Source organism: Saccopteryx leptura, chromosome 4 (assembly GCF_036850995.1).
Source record: "Saccopteryx leptura isolate mSacLep1 chromosome 4, mSacLep1_pri_phased_curated, whole genome shotgun sequence".
Classification (NCBI taxonomy): domain Eukaryota; kingdom Metazoa; phylum Chordata; class Mammalia; order Chiroptera; family Emballonuridae; genus Saccopteryx; species Saccopteryx leptura.
Window position 1 is genome coordinate 218,061,488 of NC_089506.1, and position 10,285 is coordinate 218,071,772.

The window sequence follows — 10,285 nt, forward strand, 5'->3', positions numbered from 1 at the left end:
CTTACCATTGTATTTGTTAGTGTATTTTGTGAGGGTGACAAGTTTTATAAGTGGGTTTAAAGCTTTGTGGGAGGTCAGCACCCCTATCCCCCTGTTCAAGGGCCAATTGTACTTATATGTCCTTTATCACAAGAAGAAATAACTGCTGGAGTTCCTACCCCGGAGTTTTGCTTTGCGGTTGGCGCGTTGTCTGGTCATAACACACCCTGTGACCCCTTCTTCCAGGGGCTGGGAGGGAGCAAAGGGGGTAACTGAGCCTGCTGGGGTCGGTGCCAGAGGGGACCCTGCAGTTCTATTTGGTGGCTCGTGGTCTTGTACGTGTAAATGATCCTGAAAGTCCCTGAGCATTGCACCAACTCTACTTTTGCCCATGGGAAAAGCAAAAGAGCTTTGCAGGCCAGAAAAGGATGCCCTAAATTAAACGCCTTCTGACAGCTCTGGACCCCCTCAGTTCCGGACCATCTGTCCATACCTCTCTTTTACCTTTTAGACTACGGGGCTAACATGGTCCCAAAGACAGGCCCTCTGGGAGAGCACTGGGGGAGCCACTAAAGGGCGATGCGGGAACCCTGGCGGCCGAGGCAGGAGGGATGGATGAGGAGTGCACGGAGCCCGCTGCCCCGGGAGAGGCAGTGGGCGGAGCTTCAGCCGAGCCTCTGCGGCGCTTAGACGTGGAGCGGAGCTTTGCACTTGCGGCCAGGCCGCGCAAGTAGGAAAACCCACACAAGCACAAGCTGTTTTTTTTTTCCTCTCTTATGTTTAATGCAACCCCCGGTAGTCACAGCCGCTGCCTCAGCTGCTTTCCAGGTCGGCCACCAGGAAGGGCTGGGTGTCCTTCAGGGCCTGGAGGAGCAGATCTTTGCAGGTCCGGTTCCAGGATGGAGCAAAGCTGAAGAGCTTCCTCATCCGCTCTTGACTGGTGGGCTGGGCTCGCACTGCCTGGTACTGCTCTTCGCCGAGGACATTGTGCTGGTACAGAGCATCCAGCACCCCGTTCACGTCTGCGACCCGCGCGATGAGAGCGCTCCGGTGCTTGTCCACGAAGTGCGGTGCTAAGGCCGGGAGGGAAAGAGCGGATGAGACGGCGCGCAGGCTGGGTGCCGGGGCGCGTTCCCGCTGAACCCTGCTTTCTCCAGAAATTGCTCAGAATGCACCCTCAGGGGTAGGGCTCAGGCGCGCAGCCCACCAGGACTCCAGATAATAGTAGGGCGAGTCTAAGTTTGTCCCCCGTTCTCCGCGCTCCCCACCCCCAGGCTCGGCCCAAGGAGGTGTGTGAGTAGATGGTGGGAAGGGTTGGCGCAGCCCTGCTCTCCCCGGGGGCTCTGGCGCTCCTGGCTGCAGGGACAGACAGGCTGTGCAGGGGTGTGGTGGGAGGGGGCTGGAGGGGTGCCCAGGCACGCGAGCTCGGGCGTGCGGGCCTTACCTGTCCCGGCTTGCACAGGGGGGCTGCAGGCACTCACGGCTCCAGAGCCTGGAAGGAAGGAAATCCAAGGTCATCGTCCCATTTCCATTGCAAATCTGGGGTCGGGTCCCCGGAGGCCAGGCAGGGCCGAGCGCGGGAAACCTCCTTCCCAGCGGGAGGAGCCTTCATTAGGGGAGGAGGAACAGGAAGCGAAAGAGCCCACGGGGCAAACGTCTGGGCTGGGGGATGGGTGCCGCCGTGCGGGGCCCGCGCACGCGGCGGGACGCACTCACCCGCCTTCCTGCTGAGCAGCTGCTGGGCGGCCTCCTGCATGCCCATGTTCCGCAGCGCCACCGTGGTGAGCTCGGCGGCGTACGCCTCCAGGTAGAAGTTGACCAGCTTGTCGGTGAGGTCCACGGCGTCCATGGACAGCAGCGGCCCCCGCGGGAGGCGCCCGTAGCCTTCGCGCAGGGGCACTGAAAGCAGCAGCAGCTTGAACTTCTTGAGCTCGTCATGGGTCAGGTTCTCCAGCGCCTCCAGGATGACCTCGCGCGTGGACCCCATGGTCCCGGGGTGCCCGACCGCCGCAGCTGCCGATCACCCCGTCACCCCAGGGTATCCGCCCACGCGGAAGTCTGTCTGGGGCGGGACCTGCGGCTCCCCGCCTTCTCCCACACCCGCCTCTGAGCCTGGGTTAAATTGCCTGATGCCAGCCTGACCTGTCTGGCGGTGGAGCAGTGGATGGAACGTCGGATGGGACGCGAAGGACCCAGGTTCGAGTCCTTGAGGTCTCCGGCGTGAGCGTGGGCTCTTTGGGCTTGAGCGCGGGGTCGCTGGCTTGAGCGTGGGATAATAGACATGACCCCAAGGTCACTGGCTTGAGAAAGGGTCACTGTCACTGGCTCTGCTGGAGCACCCCCCCCCCCCCCGCCAAAGGCACATATGAGAAAGCAACCAAAGAATAACTAAGATGCCACAACTATGAATTGATACTTCTCATCTCTGCCTTTATGCCTGTCTGTCCCTTCTGTCTCTATCTGTCTCTCTCTCTATGTCCGTCTTGCAAGAAAATAAAAAAACTTGCCTGAAGCCACCAAAGCCACTGCATTTGTTCCCAATCCCAGTCCAGGCTTCCATGGCCATGGGGAAGGGGGTGGGGCCACCAAGAACACATCCATCATCTGGTCCGCAGGTGCCACCAGGGGAACCATGCATAGAGGGGCTCACGCTGGTCCTGCAACTCCAGCCTTGCGCTAACTAGCACAGACAAGAACCCAGTTTACTGGAGTGCCAAGGCTTAGAATCTTGGCATTGTAGAGTCCCCAAATCTTCACCTTCCCCGAACCTTAGCATCCTCCCGCACGTGTCCTAGAATTTTAGGAGCAGAATCCTGACGGCCAGAACCTTGTAGCTCCCTAAATTCCACGTACGGGGGAGAAGTGAAGGGTCGGAACTGGTGGAGGACAGCTGGGCATGCTTTCTCTCTCAGCATCAGCTTCCTGATCCTAGAAATGGGGACAAAACTCACTCATCCACTTTGTAAATGTCCCAACATATCACGGGCTACCTGATGGCTCCTGACACCTTGCCAGATGCCTCCTGGGACCTGATGCTTCCTGGGACAGGCAGGATTTGGTCCAGGATCGGAATTTTTTTGGAAAGTGTGATAAGAGATACTTGTAATGATGGAGACATTCTCAACTGGAGGGAAAGTCGTGGGTGGAGAGTCACTCTGGGCCCAGGGGGCTTGACCCAGAAGAGCAGGTGAAAGGTGACGTGGGAATCGGAGCCCGAACAGTGCCCAGAACCCTTAGCTTGCTCTTAGCATGGCTGGGAAGGCATGTTGGCTGGGCCCCGTGGCTCTCACCGCCTTTTCTTGCAACACAGCCTACTCTCCCTCCATCTCTGAATTCTGACCGCATTGGCTTCTCCGTGCTTCGCGTGCCAGGCTCCTCTGCGTCTTCTTTTTAAAAGTTTTTATGTTAATTTTATTGATTTTTAAAATTTATTTTATTTATTTTTTATTTTTCCAAAGCTGGAAACGGGGATAGACAGTCAGACAGACTCCCGCATGCGCCCGACCGGGATCCACCGGCACGCCCACCAGGGGGCGACGCTCTGCCCACCAGGGGGCGATGCTCTGCCCCTCTGGGGCATCACTCTGTCGTGACCAGAGCCACTCTAGCGCCTGGGGCAGAGGCCAAGGAGCCATCCCCAGCGCCCGGGCCATCTTTGCTCCAATGGAGCCTCGGCTGCGGGAGGGGAAGAGAGAGACAGAGAGGAAGGAGAGGGGGAGGGGTGGAGAAGCAGATGGGCGCTTCTCCTGTGAGCCCTGGCCGGGAATCGAACCCGGGACTTCTGCACGCCATGCCGACGTTCTACCACTGAGCCAACCGGCCAGGGCCAATTTTATTGATTTTTACGGGGAAGCGGAGCAATGATCTGTTCCTGTATGTTCCCTGACCGGGGATTGAACCGGCCGCCTCTCGGCTCAGGCCCCGCTGAGCTATCCAGCCACGGCTCCTTTGCTTCTTTATGCCTTTGCACATGCTGTTCCCTCACTCTTTGCCTGACAGTCCCTTGAGACTCGGTTTCATGTGAAATGCCACTTCCTCAGGGGGGCCAGGTTTAGAATCCCTCCTAGTGTAGTTCCTAACACATACATACGACTTATTTGTAGCTCTTACAGCAGTTGCGATGAAGTTGTAACCGAGTCTGTGTGTGTGTTTAGCTCCAGTCTGCCCTGTCAGCCTGTGAGTCCTGCCTGTCCACATCACTGCTCTGTCCACAGCGTCCGGAACAGTGCTTGACCGATAGTAAGTGCTCAGTAAGTCTTTGTGGAGTCAGTAATGAGGGAATGGGCCTTATGGCTCGAGGACGGACACTGGTACCTGGAAAGTGTGCCTTCCGTGTGAGCTCTGCAAAGAGGAGCGGCTTCCAGGAACAGAAGGACTGTGGACTTGAATCCGGGCTCCCCTTTCCTAGTAGGGGGTTGGGGACCCTCCAGTTTGCCCTCTCCTCTGGGCTATAACAGTCACCATTCCTTCTGCTGATGTGATCCTGAGGATTACATTTATTTATTTATAGGGCACCCATCTCCCCAGCAGAATGTGAGACTCATGAGACCAGGGACATCGTCTGTCTTGTTCTTGGCTGCATCCCCGGCATGAAGAGCGCGCCTGGTACACAGGAGGTGTTCAGTGAAGATTTGCTGAACGAAGGAGTGAACGCGGCCGTGTCACCTGCAGCGTGTTGTATGTGAGAGCTTCCACGTGGGTAGCATGCCCTGCTTCCCATCCTTGTATGTGTTGCCCCACACGGGCTGGGTAGCACTATGTGCCAACACCCTCACCACGGGTAGCACCTGTGTTCCGACAGCCAGTGTTCCCTGGCTCGTGACTGTTTATTATTGTGCCTCTTTGCAGTCTTTGTCCTTTCAGAATCTCCCACTCATTTTGTGCGCTGTGGCCAGAAGGCTGCACCTGCCTGGCCCACACATGGATCCTGTCCCTCCCCCGCTCAGAAACCCGCTGTGACTCTCAGTGCCTCAGAATAAGTCCTAGTTCTTTGCCAGCTTCCTCAGGGGCACGTTCTACCACGGTGGCCTCTGGAACGTGCTCTCTGCGTGGCTTTTTCTTCTTCCTGGGCTGCTTGACGGGCTCCTGCCCCTCCTCCAGTGCTCGCCAGGAGTCACTTTCATAAGAAGTAATAGACGCTGGGAGCCCTCTGTAGGCCGTGACCCCTCACGCGCACCCTTCCGAAGCCTTACAGCAATCCCCTCCGAACGGGGAATGGTAGCCCCACTTTTCAAGTGAGAAGGCTGAGGCTCAGGGAGGCTGCAGCGCTTGCCTGAGGTCAGGCAGCTGAGGCTCAGGGAGGCGGCAGCGCTTGCCCGAGGTCAGGCAGCTGAGGGGGTCACACAGCTTCTCTGTCTAACTTGAGAGCGAGTCTGCCTTCTCTTCACTCCTCCTCCCTGTTGACTTTTCTGTCCTCTCTGTGCAGATGGATGACCACTTGGCCATGCCCACGGGATGCCCCACAATGCCCTCCTTCAGTGTGTACCGCACAGTGTGTCCGCTCTGCTCCTCCCCCACTCCCACCCCTGGACTGAGTCCCTCGAGGCCCCTTTCTGGGCGACAGCATCCAGCGCAGGGCTTGGCACAGACTCTGCCCTGATAAGCCTTTGTACAATGACAAAAGAATCCTAGAACCTAGATGCACAGAAACCTGCACTTTCCACGTTTGGTAGAATCCTAGAAGCTTTGTGTGTGCAGCTACGGGATTTAGAAAGCGATTGCCCAGTTCAACCCCTGGAAAGAGCAGTGGGGCCCAGCTTGCCCCTGGCACCCAGTGCCAGTCACATTCTTGCTCGCACACATCCAGACTGAGACACGGGAGAATGGGCTGTGGTTTTCACCTGCCGTTGCCTGAGAGCAAGCGCCACACTGGGGGGCGAAGTCGCAGGGAGGCAAGGGACGAGGTGCCCGGGACCCCTAGCCACGGCTCTCCTGGGACTGGAAGCCTCAGTCCTGCTGTGGTTTCAGGCTGGAACTCGGTGGGGACAAGTGGTACCTTCTGGCAGGTGGCTCTGCTCTGTGAGGACATCGTAGACTCTGAACTCAGGAGGACATGAGGAGTCTGAAGAATTTATTTCATTCTAAAAACATGTGTTAAGGATCTTCTAAATGCCCAACTCCATGGTATATGTTGGTGGAAGACATCATAGGGATAACAGCTTTCATTTTTTGAATCGACTTTGTTGCAGGCTTGTGCCAAGCACTTAACCTTTGTAATCTCATTTAATTCTCCCAACAGCCCATGAGATATGTGTATTCACCCATCCTTACAGAGAACACTAGATTTCCAGAAATCACTCTGGAGGCCTATATTGGTAATGACTGAGAAAACTCGGATCGAGCCCTGGCCGGTTGGCTCAGCGGTAGAGCGTTGGCCTAGCGTGCGGAGGACCCGGGTTCGATTCCCAGCCAGGGCACACAGGAGAAGCGCCCATTTGCTTCTCCACCCCTCCGCTGCGCTTTCCTCTCTGTCTCTCTCTTCCCCTCCCGCAGCCAAGGCTCCATTGGAGCAAAGATGGCCCGGGCGCTGGGGATGGCTCTGTGGCCTCTGCCTCAAGCGCTAGAGTGGCTCTGGTCGCAATATGGCGACGCCCAGGATGGGCAGAGCATCGCCCCCTGGTGGGCAGAGCGTCGCCCCATGGTGGGCATGCCGGGTGGATCCCGGTCGGGCGCATGCGGGAGTCTGTCTGACTGTCTCTCCCTGTTTCCAGCTTCAGAAAAATGAAAAAAAGAAATAAAAAGAAAACTCGGATCGAACCCACATCCATCTAACTCCTAGGCCCCAGCTCCAACTAACATCTGAAAAGTCCAATGTCTGGCCTCAGAAATTGACAGACTGCTTGGAGGAATTTTGTCAATGGAAATTACGCCTCCCCCAGACTGCCCACAACACCCTTTGGAGGGCAGATGTTGCAATAATACTAATGATAACATTAACTTCCTGCTCTTCACAGAATGCTTTAGAACGGGGTAGTCAACATTTTTATACCTACCGCCCACTTTTGTATCTCTGTTAGTAGTAAAATTTTCTAACCACTCACCTGTTCCACAGTAATGGTGATTTATAAAGTAGGGAAGTAACTTTACTTTATAAAATTTATAAAGCAGAGTTACAGCATATAATAATAATTACTTACCAAGTAATTGTATACTTTATGCCGGATTTTACCAAGTTACTTTATGTCGGATTTTCGCTAAGTTTGGCAGAATAAATTTTTTTTTTTTTTTTTTTACAGAGAGTCAGAGAGAGGGATAGACAGGGACAGAGAGATGAGAAGCATCAATCATTAGTTTTTTGTTGCGCATTGTGACACCTTAGTTGTTCATTGATTGCTTTCTCATATGTGCCTTGACTGTAGGGCCATAGCAGACCGAGTAACCCCTTGCTTGAGCCAGCGATCTTGGGTCCAAGCTGGTGAGCTTTGCTCAAACCAGATGAGCCCGCGCTCAAGCTGGTGACCTCGGGGTCTTGAACCTGGGTCCTCTGCATCCCAGTCCGACGCTCTATCCACTGCGCCACTGCCTGGTCAGGTAGAATAAATCTTTATAAAACAACTTACTATAGTTAAATCTATCTTTTTACTTATACTTTGGTTGCTCCGCTACCGCCCACCATGAAAGCTGGAGCGCCCCCTAGTGGGCGGTAGGGACCAGGTTGACCAGCACTGCTCTAGAACTTACAAAGCACATTCAGGAGACTGGAAACGTGGGAAGAGCAGGAGATGAGGTGTGTCAGACGCACTCAGGTTTGATTCCCAGATCCTTTGCCTCTCAGCTGTGTGACTGAGGGAGGTCATAGGCCCTCTCTGGGCTCTGTGTCCTGTGCCATTAATGTGCTCACCTCCCTGAAAAGGACAGTAAGGTGCCCAGGGTCCCCCAGGGAGGTAGAGTTAGAGCCTGCTCATTCCTGGAGACTGCCAGGGCAGATTCCCCCCAGAAGAGTGGGGAGAAGGGGCCTTGGGCAGCTCTCTGGGAAGCCATCAAAACCACTTTTCCTTCTACCCCCATTTTTGGGGGAAGTCTCAGAGCTCTGATCTTTGACCCCTGGCAGAAAAGTGCCTGCAGTCGTACCTCAGGCACACCCTTGTCCTCTGGACCAGACCAGAGCAGTTGGTGGCAAGATGCTTTCTGGGTGTGACCCTCCTCACCCAACAAAAGTAACCCTTTGATTGCTGGAGCCAGAGCACCCCTCCCGGAGCCAGGAGCACCGTAGGCTGCCAGGACAGTGGGCTCTTTGTGTCTCTTGGCCACCCTGTAAGATAGAAACAATGATGAGGTTACAAATGAAGTTATGAGATTATAAATGGATTAGAAATTGTGAAGTACTTGGAGCAGGCCTGGCTCATAGTAGGTGCTTTTGTCAGTATTACAGTTTCTGATCCTCAGCTTCCCAATCTAGGAAGTGGGGATGATGTTGCTGACCTTACAGATTTGCAGGGAAGATTCACTGTAACAGTTAGTAATGATGATTGTAATAATGTCAGTAGCCGACATTTAGTGAACATTTTCTATGGACTTGGCATGGTTCTAAGGACTTTACACAACTTAGTTTGTTTGCCTCTCTCCAAGAGTGAGGCAAAGAGAGAGTCCAAAGGGGAAAGAAATTAGGAGACTGAGAGAGCCTGACCAGTGGTGACCAGATTTATATTCTGGCAGCAGGTGACATAGTGGATAGAGCGTCAACCCGGAATGCTGAGGTCCCTGATTCAAAACTCCGAGGGAGGTTGCTGGCTCGAGCGCCAGCTCATCATCGGCTTGAGCGTGGGCTTGCCAGCTTGAGGACGGGGTCACTGGCTGGAGCGCAGAACCAGCCACATGATTCCAAGGTTGCTGGCTTGAACCCAAGTTCACTGGCTTGGGCAAGGGGTCACTGGCTTGGCTTGAGCCCCCATGTCAAGCCACGTATGAGAAGCAGTCAATGAACAACTAAAGTGAAGCAACTATGAGTTGATACTTCTCATCTTCTCCCTCTTCTCCCTTCCTATCTCTCTATCTAAAAAAAAAAAAAAAAAATCAATTAAAAAAAAAAGAGAGACCGAGACAGAAACAGAATCTGGCAGAGACAGACACTGGTCAAAGGAGAAAGAGCAGATCCAGGTCAGGTCTGAGAGCAAGTGTAGCTAGGAGGCAAAAAGCGAAGGACCCAGTGAGTGTGTGTGTTTATACCTTTGTGGGATATTTATTGAGCACCTGCTGTGTGCTGCACTCTTCATTTTATTTTATTTTCTAAATATTTTATTTATTGATCTCAGAGAGAGAGAGAGAGAGAGAGAGAGAGAGGGAGGGAGAGAGACATGGATATGTGGTTCCACACATTATTAACCATTCATTGATTCCTATGTGTGCCCTGACCAGGGATCGAACCCGCAATCTTGGCATGGGGAATGACGCTCTAACCTACTGAGCTATCTGGCCAGGGCAACACATACTTAATTTTAAGTTGGTGACAAGCAGGGGACAGATTTATATTCTGGCAGCAGGGGACAGATAAGAACCCAACAAGTGAAATATCTGGCATGTCAGGTGGTGAGAAACGTCATGAAGAGGAGGAGAGCAGGGAAGGGGGACGTGAGATTTACAATCAGGAGTTCAAGACAACCTTACTGGAAAGGTGACCTCGGGTAAAGATCTGACTGAGCACAGGGAGGGAGCTGCGCGATATGTGGGTGTCAAAGAGTTTTCCAGGGGGTGGGGGTGGCAAGGGCAAAGGCCACTGAGCAGGGGCGAGGGGCTGAGAGATAAATGGACCAAGCTGGTCTAGCCTCACAGGCCACAGCGGGGGTCTGGTTTTTATTTTCAATGAAATTTAAACCGAGATTTCAAATACAGGATGAATTTGAAATTCACTTTCAGGCCACAGGCTCATGATTCAGTTCATTCATTCATTCAGCTGTCCCTCTATTATCTATTGTCCCAGCATTTAGGGAGGCCAACTTTACCACCCCCCCCCCCCCCCCCCCCCGCGCCTTTCCCTCGACTCTGGAGGAAGAAAACTTTTCAGGGTGGGGTGAGGTCCTGTCCGCCTTCCAGGTGCACATAAAGCTGTCAGTGGCCCTGGGAGAGACATTCGCTTGGGAAATCAGTGGGTGACAAGCTGGAGAGGGGCCACACTTGGGGAAGGCGGAAGCTGGAGATTGTGGAAGTGGGGGTGGGGGACAAAGGGCCGACTCCCCCCCCCCCCCTGTTTCTTTCTTCTCTGGAATGGGAGGCCCTGTCTCCTGCTGGCTCTGAGCTCTGGCTTCAGGCTGGGCAGGGGAGGGGACAGTGGGATGGACCAGGACAGGTGGCCTTGACATGTATTGCTCGT

The 10,285-nt window shown here is 54.2% G+C and overlaps 1 protein-coding gene across 1 annotated transcript; it reads right to left on the minus strand.

Moving 5' to 3' along the window:
• Window positions 1–746: 746 nt before the first annotated feature.
• PYCARD (PYD and CARD domain containing) lies at window positions 747–2,047 on the minus strand. The gene is made up of 3 exons (XM_066380061.1): window positions 1,696–2,047; window positions 1,424–1,471; window positions 747–1,052 (listed from the first exon to the last, which is right to left on the minus strand). Exons 1-3 carry the CDS (start codon window positions 1,964–1,966, stop codon window positions 793–795), a joined length of 579 nt encoding a protein of 192 aa, XP_066236158.1. The 5' UTR covers window positions 1,967–2,047; the 3' UTR covers window positions 747–792.
• Window positions 2,048–10,285: the final 8,238 nt, after the last annotated feature.